At 29.6% G+C, this 14,649-nt stretch overlaps 1 protein-coding gene across 2 annotated transcripts in view; it reads left to right on the top strand.

The window, feature by feature from the left end:
• LOC135929098 (sentrin-specific protease 8-like) overlaps positions 1-14,649 on the top strand; it is a 42,567-nt gene that overhangs the window by 6,717 nt on the left and 21,201 nt on the right. Inside the window, exon 2 of one of the 2 annotated variants that reach the window (XM_065465604.1) lies at positions 3,615-4,396. In XM_065465604.1, coding sequence (XP_065321676.1) covers positions 3,621-4,396 — 776 coding nt within the window. In that variant the 5' untranslated portion in view covers positions 3,615-3,620. Of the gene's footprint in view, positions 1-3,614; positions 4,517-14,649 lie in introns of those variants that run through there. The other variant, XM_065465603.1, reaches the window with a different exon arrangement.

Genomic DNA, 14,649 nt, shown 5'->3' with positions numbered 1-14,649 from the left:
GAAGGAAGAATCTAAAAAACCTAAAATCAAATAATTTTAAAATTATAGAAATAAGTTTATTTCTAACCTAGCCTTATTTGTATTTGTTGACTCCAAATTCTTAAGAATTATAAAACATCCTACTGAGCAAAATTTTAAAACTAATTAATTGGGCCAGGCACAAGTTCGTAAGTAAATAAAACTCTTAATTTCTTAAGTTTTTATAAATCTAAATGTAATTTATATGGAACCCACAGTTGATATTCTTATATGAAATCTTCAGTTTAGATATATATGATTGCATAAAGTAAATAAGATACCTAATAAACTTGAATAAAAATTGCTGATATTGCTATAATGTAAATTTTATAAATTAAGAAAATAAAAATAAAAGCTTTTGATAAAATATGTTTGATAAATAAAATTGTATCAGTAGTAAATTGAAATGATAATAAAAATAATGGACTCATGGGTAAAATAATTACTTATATTAAGAATTGGTTCTAAGACAAGTTATCATCGATGTACTCAACATGGTGTTAATGGCGTCTCCAGCTGATTTCAATTGATACATGTTTAAAATGCATTTTAATGAATGAATTGTCAGTCTAGGTATTATTATATGTCATTGATTGATACACATAAAGTCAAAATATTCAAAGATGAACTTGACCCTGATTATTTTTTATCAGATAAAATGGTCCCATTAAAATCCCTGTTAAACTTAAATATGGAAACACTGCATCATGAAATGAAGATAGCAAAAGGATTGATAGCTTCGGAAGCTAAAGAAAATCATAATTTTGAAAATATCTTACATATTATGTATAAAAAAAATATAATCATGCATTTAAAAAATTATATAAATGCTACTCAGCAGCGAAAATCATTGGGATATCAACGACTTCTTGTGAGGCCTCGTTCTCTACATTAAAGAGAGTTTTATCGAGCAGTAGAGAGTCTATGAAGGATAAACATAAACTAAATTTAGTATTAATGGCGTATAAAAAAAAGGATAACGCAGAATTTATCTTTTAGTTCATTTATATTAAAATTTAAAAATAAAAATCGCCGTATTCTATTATAGTAATATTTTGTTTTGTATATGCATATTATAGTATTATTTTGTTTTGTATATTCATATTATAGTATTATTTTGTTATTAAATTTTTAATAAAAATAGGAAAAAATTTCTATGAATGCGTAATTATTTGTTTGATTTTAAAAAAATAGTGCCCCCCCCCCCAGTAAGCACTTGGCCCCCCTAAGTGAAAATTCCTGGCTACGGCCCTGAAATTCGGGCAGGGCCGGGCTGGTAAATTTTTTAAAAAAAATTTTGGGTTCGGGCTGGGCCTGACAAAACTTTATAAAAAATTTCGGACCGAGCTTGAAAAATTAGGTCCGATGCAGATCACTAACTCATATTAAGGTAGATAGATAAAAAATAACAACACCAAAGCTAAGATTATCTTATATAAATGTTACTCATTAGAATATCATTACCAATTTTATGTAAATTTTTTTAATTTGTAGGATGATTAACACTCATGGTAGTAAGAAGAAGGTAGTGAAATTTAAATTATGGAATTCCCGTGAATCAAGTCATCTTAAAATTTTATATGGAAATTTTTTAAAAATAAAAGTTAAAAAAGACAATGAACAGGCTAAATGTAAAAACCTTTATATACAAAAAATGATAAAGGTTTAAACCAAATTTTGTTAAACATATTAAAGTATATTATTTATGTGTGGTTAAAAGTAGCATGAGTTATCTTAAAATTTCAATTTTACAATATTGTCTACCTTTATTAAAAGCTGCCCAAGATGAGAAAGAAAGAATTTTCCTGTGATATGAATATAATAAGGCTTTTTTGACATCAACACAAAAACTTATGGATTGAGTTAGATGATAAAAAAAAACGTTTCATAGTATATTAATTAAAGGACCTAAATATAGTACCAGGTGTATAAACAAGCTTAAACTATAACACCAATATTTAACATCTAATAAAAAATGATGATTATTTTTCTTTTGGTGAAACAAATGTTGCTGAGTTAATAATACAAATAACATTGAACTGGAGGTTTAAATTATATTAAAGGAAGTTTGAAATACATTATAAATGCTTAATTATTATTCTTCCATTTAGGAAATATTTTATAAATATAATAAAGCAATACCTATATTAGCTCCAATTGAAAGGTTATTTAGTTTTGGCACAATATTAAATATGTCGAAAGGGCAAAAAGGACTAATGATAAATTATTTGATTTAAATACTCTTTTGGAAATTAATATTTCAACTCCCATTAAAAATACTAGTCTTTCTTCCCTATCTATGCTAAGAATGGGCTATAATATTAAAATGCTTGATTATTATAATTAACTCATCATTAAATATATTATTAATTATTGTTAATATTCATTCTTATTATATGTGTGTTATGTTCTACAAAAATAAAGAATAAAAACATTATTTTTATAAACTATTCTAATTTTAATTTAAAAGTAATTTAAGATACCCTAATTAGGCAAAAGATACAAGTATCTTTTTGATATTTTGAAAATGATACTAGTATCTGTATCTAAGATTCATTTTTTCACAAAGAATTTGTATTTGTATCTAGATCCTTTTTTCGAGGACCTGCCCAACTCTGATAATTTTAATTAAAATGATTGTGAAAATATAAAATTACTTCAAACTCGAAATTTAAATTCTTGAGGTGGTTGCATCATGGGGACTGGGCTTAGAAATAAGCTCAGTAGATCGTATCTCTAAGGATATTGCAGTTGTCATCAAATAAATTACCACACTATTTCAAGTTTATAATATGCTTAAAAATATTAATCACTTTGACTTTCACATATAATGTCATTATTAGTTTTAGTTTGAATAATTATAAATAACATTATATTTATACATTTGCGCAAATTACAAAATTGAAAATATACTTTTCATCAATAATTTTTTAAAATTTAATTACTGAAATGATAACTTAATTAACTAATACTACACTAATATTTCAAATTTTTGAAACAATTTGTGACTTTTCTAGTTTTAGTAAAGTTAATTTCCCACAATTTCTTTTATAATATTTAAACATTAAGTTTTAGCTTATTTAATTACTTTCCCTTTTTTTAAATCCAATATTTTTATAAATTAATATAAATTTTGGTTTGTTTACTCTCTTTTGTTTTATATTTAATAATAAAACAATTTCACTGAAATAAATAAAGATGTTGCATATAAAAAAAAGTCTCTTTTGATCAAGTATATATTATATATATTAATAATTCACTCTACTGCAAAGAAGTAGAAATTAAAGTTAGCTATTAAATATTTCCTATTTTGAAAAATATTACATAACATTACTGATCGTTAATATCTATATTAAATAACTATAATAATTCATGGGAGGGAAAGATGGATAAGTAGGCCAGATAAAATAATTCGATTTTATATAAAACGGCTATGAGCCTAGCCAATTAAAATGGCTACAGCTAATAGCCATAATAATTTATGGCTTAACATAGCCGTTTTTGCGCATTATATTCTTTAAAAATTTTAATAAACAATTTAATTTCTTATAATAATAACAAGTATTTCTATAAATCGTAATTTATTTTTTTATTAGAAAAAAATGAATTGTAACACAAACCCAAATGACGTAATTTTAAACTATCATAATATCTGCATACGGAGTCGTGATATTTCCCTCCTGACAGGCCCTGGAGATCTTTGGATCAATGACGTGCTTCTTGGATTCTTTTTCACTTATCTTGAACATAATCCTACCTCATACCTTCCTTCCTACCTAACAAATTCCCCACACTGCGATAAAATCGCATTTATTGATCCATGCACAGCCAAAGCTCTTGAAATTTTGCCCGATATATCGCCTTTAGTTGAACATCTAGACTTCAATTCCAAAATCCTCTTATTATTTCCCATAAATAGTGGTAACGGAAGTGGCAACGGGGAGCACTGGAGCTTAGCGGCCATTTATCGAAGACCCAATAGCGATAAATCTTTCCAGGTTTATCACTACGATTCCGCAAGCAATAGTGGCGGGTTATCTACTAATAGTTATAATGTAAAATCATTAGCTCTCAATTTATCCCCTGTATTATATTTAAATAGTGACAATCATAAAAATAATTTTGACGTTATCAACGTTAAGGGCTGTCCATTTCAGGCAAATGGTAATGATTGTGGCATATATTGTTATACCTTTGCGAAACGTATCGCCCAAAATTTTGTTCGGCATTTCAATGAAAAATCGGAAAATATTGTTTTGAATGATATCGATGAAGGCGTATTTGTGCCAGGTAGCAAAATGGACCTCGAGCTTCCAATAACTCCCCAATTTATAAAAGGGGAAAGAAAACGACTTTTTGATCTTGTGCTGGAGTTGGCGCGAGTTTAAATTATTTCTAATTTGGAATATTTAATTCATCAACCCTTAATAAAAATACAATTGTATTATAAATTATGTATATTACTGTTATAAGTTACAACTAATATTTAATCATGGAACCAGTGAATAGAAATTTTTCTTACAAAATTCTTAAATAAACAATATAATCTTTATATTATGCTAAAAAAACTAAACTGACTTCGTTAAAAAAAATTAATATAATTTTTATAACGTTAAAAAGATTAATATTATTTTTAGTGCGTTAAGAAAAATTACTATTATTTTTAATACGTTAAAAAAAATATACATGTTGGTAGCAAATTTAATATTGCTTATTTTTTTTAAAATAAATATTTTAAAAAATCATGGAGTGGCCTCGCATGTAGCTGGTATTTTTGTAAGCACAGAGGCGAATAAGGTTTTCTGCAAGTTGGACTATGCCTTCAACACCATTCACAGGAGCTTATTTCTACCCTTTTTCCTACATCATTTCCCCAAATATTGGAATTTCCTTTATTCCTGCTATGGATTTCCCTCGTTACTCAAATTCGGGATATTTTCCATATCCTCTGAAGAGGGGATTCAACAAGGTGATTTACTAGGTCTTGCTCTTCACCATATGTATACATGATTTGATTAAGAATTTAAGTCTGATTTCAAATTAGACCTTAATATATGGTACCGCGACGATGGTTCTTTTGACGGATCTTTACCCAATGTTTTATCGGCCATCGAGTACGTTGAAATGGAAGCTTCGAAAATTTGTTTTTTTTAAATAGAGAAAAATGTGAAATATCTTCCCTCAACAATAAGTATTTTACTCCTCCCCCAGATTTTGAAATCATTCCGCACGAGGAACCTCTCTTTTAGGTTCTCTTATTGGCTTTTCAACTTTTGTCAAAATTTTTTTAATTAAGAATCTTCCTCATCTTCCCAAGCATCAGTTTTTTTTCCTCACAAAAAAATGTTTTTCTTACTTAAATTCTTACACATCTTTAAATTTTTCCCGGCTAATTCCCTCTTTAAATTGTTCGAATTAAAATTTAAACATTTTATCGAATTACCTAGTCCTAAAGTTTTCCGACTTTAATTGGTCATTTGCCACCATGCCTACTTACCAGGGAGGACTTAGACTTTCATCCCCCATTTTAATCACAATTGCATGTTTCCTTTCTTCACGGATATCCTTTAACGACTATATTTCCTCGCTTATCGAGTTCGATCCCCTTTTAACTTCGGCAAAACAATCTGGCTTCCTCTAGTTCTCCAAGGATCTGAGCACCCAGTGTCAAGTCATTTAAAGAGTTTTTTTAGTTCCTATGCTTCAATGTGCATTTGAAAAACTTTGTTTGTGCCCCGATTCAACCAACCTTCAAATACTCAGAGACGCAAAAAATCCTAACGGCCATGAATGGCTGGATGCGATCCCATGTGGTAAAAAGGATATGTTACTCACAAACGATGAGTATCAAATTGCCATTGGCCATCGGCTAGGGTACCTTATCTCGTCTGTTGACATCTGTGCTGTCTGCAATAGGCAAGTTGATTCATTTTCTAGACATTGTTTCTCTTGCCTCAAAGTCAGTGGCCGTATTTTGCGACATGACAATCTATATAGGTTGATTGGCAATGATTTCGGCCGCTTTCCCCAATAGTTTAGAGCCCTTAGGTCTCCTAAATGAGGATGGTGAGCATCTCCGATGACACTTTAACATCTTGACTCGTGGCAAAACACTTGTCTGGGATGTCTCATGTGTTACCTCATTCCCGGCTAATAGAAACTCGGACCCCTTGGAACTCCAAGAAATAAAAAAATGCAATAAATACAGTTCCCTCCTTAATTTTTTTTATTTTGATTCCCCTAATTTTTAGTGTTTTGGGAAACCGGTCCTCAATTTTTAAATCAAATGAGTAGAAAAATTTCAATAAGGACAGGGGTCGAAACACCCCATTTTCCCTTTTAGTTTTTTACTTATCTTTTTTATTTAATATATTAGAATGTTTTTTCACATTATGGAAATGTGTTATAACAAATCATATTATTACTATACAATTTAATTTTCATAAAATAAAAGAGAAATTTTTTTTTTGTATTATATTTTTTTCCTACCTTTTTTTAAATAAAAAATTTTTTCTTTTTTAAAAGCAATAATTAATATTTAATAATTGTAATTGTATTATTGAAAATTTATTAATATATTTAGCTCAAGAAATTTTGATGCGAAAAAATTGATTATTAAAAAAGGAAGACCTTTTACAAAACTTAAAATAAGAAATCAAAATTTGCATTCGTAATTTTTCTATTGATAAATATGAGTGCCTCACTGGATGTGAATGTTCTAATTCTCTGTATTGCTGGTCATGCCTATTATTCCCAAAGAAAAAACATGTTTAGAATGATAAAGGATTTTCGGATATGAATCATTTTTAAGCATGAAAAATCAACTGCCCATTTGCAGTCGATGAATCAATTAAAAACATTTGGCTAAAATTGTATTGAAAATATGATAGATTCGATGCGCAAAATATAAATTGAACAGCATAATTCAAAAGTCAAATCAAATAGAGAAATATTGAAAATATTGATCAACTCTATGTTTTCTTGAAATTAAGAGCTCGCATTCCGTGGTGATGATGAATTTTCTAATTCAGTTTATAGAGGAAATTATATTGAATTAATTAATTTGCTCGCTGAAGAAAATTTACTATTGAAACATCATTTAGAAAATAGTACAGTTTTTATTGGACTATCAAGCGATATTCAAAATGATTTAATTAATTCTATTTCATATGTCTTACACCAAAAAATATTAAATGAACGGAATTTATAGCAATAATAAATTGATGAAACAACTGATATAAATGATAAATCTTAACTGGCTGTTGTTCTTCGATATGTTTTAAATAACGGGACATTGTATGAAAGATTTATTGAATTCTTTGATGTTACTATGCATATTTCAAATATCTTCTTTATCAATACACAAAATATCAGACAAGGTATATGTCGTAGTTCGCAATATTTTTTCTTTAGTTTATATAAATTAGTAAAAATGTCAATCATTTTTAAAAAAACTTTGATTTTTTTTGATATAATTTTTTTTATCGTTTTTTGTAAAATGATTTTTTATTATTATTAATTTTTTTTTGCTTAAAATTATAAAATAATTAATATTTTTTTGTGCTGAAATTTTCAAAAACGAAGAATTAATTTTTCTGAGATTTTTTTTATCAAGTTTGGTTTAATGATTATTAATTTTTTGGATATTTTTTTTTGTAAAATGATATAAAAATATATTCGACATTTTTTATTAAAGATTATATTTTTGCAAATTTATTTGATTAAAAAGTTTTACAATATAAAAGTTCGAAATTATTTTAAATTTATCACATTATATTTTTGGCTTTAATTAAGATTTATCGAAGTATTATTGAGATATCTGTGTGAGCCTTTGGTTGTAAGTTCTAATATTTTTCGTAGGCTCTTTGATTTTTTGTAAATTCTCCCAATTTTGGATTTTGGTAAGTTTTTTCTTGTTTATTTTGTTAGATAGGATATTAGATACCAGAATTATTCGTTATTATAAGGTAAAAACCACATTTTTATTTTACATTTTGTATTTCTCCTTAGGATACAACGTAATCATATCATTTTTGTTGTTTAAATTTTTTAGAATTTTAAATGATAAAATAGTTTGAAAAATATTTTTTTAGATTAGTTTGATTAGCACCCAAGCTTTATAATATAATGTAATTTTCTGTACGTAATTTTAGAGTAAAGTAAATTCGTAATAAGCGATGTTTGTATTTCGATAAGTATCCTAAGCCTAGTTTTATTAATTAAGTTTTCATCCTTAGGGATATGGGTTATAAAATTTTGTAATAGGCCATCATTTAGTTACATTAGGATTGAAAGTAATTATATATTTAATATATATTACTTTGAAATTTTTATTTGGAAAATGTAATTTGGTTTCAACCAAGGTATATGGTAATTGGAAAAAAAGCACTCCAGTGTCTGCTGCTTGTTGGAAAAAAATTTCGGTCTTGGAAAGTAATTTAAATGAGGTTTTAAATGAAATCAAGAACGGCAGACCAGAAATGGTAAAAATGTTGAAATGTAATAACGGTGATCGTTTGGAAATGGTGGATAGATCTGTGGTTATCCTCCGGGAACTGAAAGAAATGAAAGAGGTGATTAAGATCTTTTATCAAGATATACATAAATTAATTAATTTGAATAGTAATGGGGGTAAAGGCCAAATATGTGTTCCGGCGGGTTCAAATGGAAAAAATACTCCGGGAATAAAAAAATCTTTGAAGATTTGAAACCCGCTGTGGGTATAAGGGCCACAAGGTAGAGACCTGTGCGATCAGAACAAAATTTTCGTGAGGGTTTTCCGTTAAGGAAATCAATACTGGAAAATTCTAATGTTAGAAAAATTTCTGGTACCAACACGAATAAATTGAAGGTTCTACAATCGAATTATGGTAAACCGTTTGTGTTTTAAGTGTAACTAACCGGGACATGTAGCCATGAACTGTTCCGAAAATTGACTATATGATTGCAGGTGTAATCATATAGTGGGTAGGAGATCGGGAGGTCGAAATAGTAATAAATTATATAACCATGCGGAAATGAGATATGATTCTCATAAAAGCCGGGGTTTTAACAAAAAAGTTTTTTATTCTGATGATAAAAATAAAAATAATAAAGGTTGTCATAATTTTGGATGGGAGAAATATCCTAAGGTTATTGTTAAATATTCCGATAATAGGGATGTTAATACTTTCAAAAAGATATCCCCGTGATATTGTTAAAAATAATATGAATATTATTAAAGAACCGCTAAATTCCGAGTTGAATTTATGTTCAAATGTGAATTCTCATGAAACTGTTGTTTCGAATGAAATAAATTTTGATCAGTCAATTAAAACATATGAGATTTTAATGACTGAGCGATTAGTCGAACCTTGTCCTTGTCCGAGAGTTACTCTAAGACGACACAGGGGCTAGCATTTCAATAATGTCTAGAATAAATTATTATAAGTATTGGCCTGGGGGCATACTTGAAAAAGAATCTATGTGCGTCAGGCAGTTTGACGGGTCAGAAATTGTAGTTTTGGGGTAAACTAAGTTGGGAGTAATTCTCCATGATACCACATTTTTCCTAGATTTATGGGTAGTGAAGAAAGATGGGGAGACCATTATGGGGTTGGATTGGATTGTTCAGTTAGGTCCTTTCAATAATTATTGAAATATTTTTGCCATACATAATGGTTCGGCCCTAAATGAGACTAATAACAAAAATATTGCTGATAATGCTTGAGAAAAAATTTGTGAAATAGAAGAGACGTATTTAACCGTAAAAGAAGGGAATTCAGCCCTTAATTCTGATAGCCACGCAATTAATGATTGAGGACAATATTAACATTAATGGAAACCAAATGGTTGCTATTGACAGTAATGAATTACATAAAATGCGTGAGGATATATCTCTTTTAATGAAGAAATATGAAATAATTTTCGAAGACAAGTTAGGTTGTCTTAATGATTATCAAGTGGAGGTAAAATTAAAAGAGGGATTCTCGCCTATTTTTCTTGCATGTCGACGAGTTCCTTTTGAATGGAAAAAGGAAATCGATGATTGGGTGAAAGAAGGTATTATTGTTCCGGTGGAATATAGTGAATGGGCAACACCTTTAGTTCCCGTAAAGAAATCCAATGGAAAGTTGAGATTATGTGCTGATTTTCAAGTCACTGTAAACCGTTGGGTTGTGGATGTCAAGTATCCCTTACCCAGAATTGAAGAAATAATATTGGCCAATTTGAAGGGTGCAAAATATTTTTCTAAAGTGGATTTTTCTTCGGCATATTTACAATTACCGTTTAAGGAAAAAATTCGCAAATGGCTGACGATAACGACGCCTAAAGGCTTGTTTGCTTTATGTAGATTACCTTTTGGATTAAGCGTATCCGCACCTATTTTTCAGCGTACAATGGCATCGGTTTTCCAAGATTTAAAAGGGATATTTTATTACATGGATGATATGTTGGTCACTGGGGCTACGCCAGATCAACATAATCATCGTCTGGATGAGGTTTTTTAGAGAATTAGTGCTAAAGGCTTGAGAGCAAGCAGAGAAAAAAGTGTTATTGGGGTAACCGAGGTTAATTATTTAGGGCATCAAATTAATGGCATTGAGGTGAAGCCTTTGGATAAAAATTTGAAAAATATATCGAATATGAAGCAGCCCAGTAGAGAAGCTGAGGTGCAATCCTTTTTGGGTATGGTGAATTACTATCATCGTTTCATAGAGGATTTTGCGAAGGTAGCTGCGCCGTTATATGATTTATTAAAGAAGGAAGTCATTTTGAATGGGCAATTGAACAGCAAACGGCTTTTGAAATTTTAAAGGAAAAAATTGGAAAGGAACCGATTTTGGTATGTTTCAATAACGATTTGGAAATCAGTATGACAGTAGATGCCTCGAATACAGGGGTTGGTGGTGCATTATTGCATGTAATAGAGGGCTTAGAAAAAATTTTTTTCGCGAGTTTTTCGAGATGTTGAAACGAGGTATTCTGTGATTGAACAGGAGGCCTTGGCCGTTATTTTCGGTTTGACAAAATGTCGTGAATATTTGATTAGTAAAAAATTTGTTATTTTTACCGACCACAAGCCGTTAATCCACTTATTCAGAAAGGATAATAGGGAGTTAATGTTAGTTGCAGCGGTGGTTATTATTAGTGGGCAGTTTTAACGTGGAGATTAGAAATCGTCGAGGCAAAGAGAATCATTTGCCTGTTATTTTGTCTAGGTTAGATTCTGACTGTGCATATCCGGAAATAAGTGATAGGATAAGTATTGATAGAGGAAGGCCTTAGTGCGTACTCTGTCATATATTTTAAAAGGAGGTCCTACCAATTGGGAGGATCTGAAAACAAATACTGTGAACGACAAAGATTTAAGTCAGGTAAAATTGAGTTTAACAGGAGAAAAATCTTGGAAAAACAAACATGATTCCTATAAAAAAATACAAAAAGAATTGCCAATTGTTGATGATTGTTTTATGAGGGGAAACGGCCGTAATTCCTTATAAATTACGGAGTAAAATATGAATTTATTGCATGCCGGACAATCTTGGGCTCTGAAATATGTATGGTGGCCTGGTATGGGAATGATATTGAACGGATTACCAGGAAATACGTTCCTTGTAATACCTGTGCCCCTATGCCCCGTAAAGAAGTAGGGCAAGTTTGGCCTAGATCAAAGAAACTTTGGGAACGTATCCACATTGATTTCTTTGACCTTGATAAAAAAATCATATTTTTTAGTGGTAGATTCATTTTCCAAATGGATAGAATATGCAGAAGTGCATGGTTATACCTCTAAAATATAATACTTAACCCTTCTTATTTTCCCCTAATTTCATGTAATCATGATGACGGATCACAGTAACTCCGGTTATTAACAAAATTTCACTTAATTTTGAACCCCGGTTTACTATTACCCGACCCCTTTCCCATTTCTTTCCCCGGTTATCAAACCATGTGGCTTAAACCTTCTAGCCCACTGAAAATTTTACCCCTAATTTTACTACCACTAAGGTAATAAATTTCCCCTTTATTATAATTAATGATATTTTGAGTTTAATTGATTTTGTCAATTTTTTTTGATTACGCATTATCGATTTTTTTTTATCTTAAATATATAATATTATTATTACTATTCGTGATTACGCATTATCGATTTTTTTTTATCTTAGATATATAATATTATTATTACTATTCGTAATTACGTATTATCGATTTTTATTTATTTAAAAATATATAATATTAAAAAATTATTATTATTTTTTAAAAAAAAGTTGTTGAAAAAAGAAAATTTTTGTTTTTAATTCATTATATTTTTTTGATTAAATTTTTGGAAAATAAAATTAAAAGGATAATAAAAAAAGGGTTGTAAAAAAAAATTATTATTGAAAAGACAAAGAGTTGTAGAAAATCAAAAAAAAAGGAGTTGAAGTAAGTTTTTTTTTTAATAAGAAAATTATTATCAAAAATTCAAGTGTGGAAATTAATTAAAAGAAAAAGAGTTGAAACAAAATATTTTAAAATAAGAAAATTGCGTTGAAAGAGTTGATCGTTTTTTTTTAAAAATTAGTTGAAACAAAATATTTTAAAATAAGAAAATTGTGTTAAAAGAGTTGATTTTTTTTTAAAAAAACTAAGAAATATAAAGTGTTGATTTAGGTTTAAAATAGTGGAGAAATATCACATTGGTGCCGTGACCGAAGCCCAAGTGTTGTAAATTATTGAATAAATTTTAAAGAGTTGAATTTGAACAAAATATACAAGTGTTGTAAATTATTGAATAAATTTTAAAGAGTTGAAGTTGAACAGAATATACAAGTGTGTTGAGAAATTATATTGTAATTGTATTAAAGGTTGTTATATTGTAATAACAGGTTGTAATAATAAATTGGCATAAAACAGAGTTGTTTTACAAGGAAATTGTTGATAAATTGTTATTAAATAAAATTAGAGAAGAGATTCGAAACGAATTTAGCGTAGAAAAAATTTTGAGTTGAAAATATATGTATAAGTGTATATTTGGAGTATTTACGTTATTAATACTGTCTTATTTATTAACACTACAAGTTATTAAAATATTTATTTTAAAGGTGATTGTTAATTTTTTGTGAGATGAAAAGTTTTAAATTAATAAAATACTGGGAGGTGCAATATAATATTATTGGAGCGTTAGTATTAGGTATATGGATGTGTAGTTTAATCCTAGGAAGGAGAACTAGGCGCAATCGAAGTGTTAGGATCAAGGGGCAGACTTTGACGATAGAAGGAAATAATGGAGAGGAAGATGTGATGGGAAAGGTAACTTGGTTACCAGTGCAGGAATTAATAAAGGGTTGGACTGATAGTGAGGTATTAGGTTTATCAGAAAATAATTTAATAAATAGACGAGTTGAAGGCGATGTATTTGGAAAATATGGGTATAGAAGTCAAGTGTTGAGACCATATGGAGACAGAGAAAATCTGGTGAAAAATAGAACGGAGATGAGACCGAGATTTAATTTGTTATAATTGTGATGGACAAGGGCATATGGTTAGGGATTGTCAAGAAACAAAGTGTTTTGGATGCGGCAAACGTGGTCATATAGCCCCCTTTTGTCCGCAGAAACAAGAAAAATTGAGATGCGCCGGGTGCGGGAGATTTGGTCATAATAAAGAGGATTATAATGTAGATAGATATAATACAAGGGGTGGTTTCCCACAAAGGGGAATGGATCAACAAAATACTCCCATTGTGCGAACTATAGAAAATAAGAGGAGCGAAGAAATAATTGTGTCGAAACATACTGAGGAAAGAAGGGCGTTGAATGCGATGTGTTTTAAATGTCGGAAGGAAGAGCATGTGGCTAGAGATTGTTTAAATTGTTGACTATATGATAGTGTGGATGATATAATTAAAAGAGAGCAGGAAAAGGAGTTGAAAAATATAAAATCCAAGGATGTAATTGGAAAAAGGGTTGAAAAATATGTATTACAATAGAAAAATAGAAGAAAAAAAAGATATAAATATGTTACAAGAAGGGAGATGATATTTGTCCCAGAGTGTTATTAAATTTTAATGGAAATATTGTGTCAATGTTATTTGATACAGGGGCGGCTATTACAGTGATGGATATGATACATATCAAAGTGTTTGGCTAGATGGTAGAATTAAACGGGAGGAAATAAAGGTTCGACAATTCGATGGATCAGAGATGACAATAATGGGAAGAGTCGAGATTGAGTTGATGATAGAGAGCAGAATAGAAGTGTTGGATTTATGGATCATTGATAAAAGAGTTGAAACGGTTTTAGGATGGGTGGATTGTACGCATTGGTCCATGGTATAGTTTTTGGGGTGTATTTGCATGGTGTGGTATATTTTTGCCCATTGTAGGTGATGATGAAAATGAAAGTATGATATATTCGGGTAATCAAAGGTTGCCAGGAGTTGAGACTATATTTAATAGAGAGAAGATAGGAGAAGGGGGGAGTGAAGGTTTGAAATAAGGGAAAATTTTAGGGGAGAAACAGGTGAGAATTTTAGGGGGGAAATAAGAGAAAATTTTAAGGGGGAAATAAGGGAGACTTTTAGGGGGGAAATAGGTGATAATTTTAAGGGGGAAATAAGGGAAAATTTTAGGGAGGAAATAGGGGAGACTTTTAAGGGGGAAATAG

The sequence above is a fragment of the Gordionus sp. m RMFG-2023 genome, chromosome 4, assembly GCF_954871325.1.
Source record: "Gordionus sp. m RMFG-2023 chromosome 4, tfGorSpeb1-WG-v2, whole genome shotgun sequence".
NCBI lineage: Eukaryota > Metazoa > Nematomorpha > Gordioida > Chordodea > Parachordodidae > Gordionus > Gordionus sp. m RMFG-2023.
The sequence above is the reverse complement of the archived record's forward strand: the minus strand, read 5'-3'. Positions and strand labels throughout refer to the sequence as shown.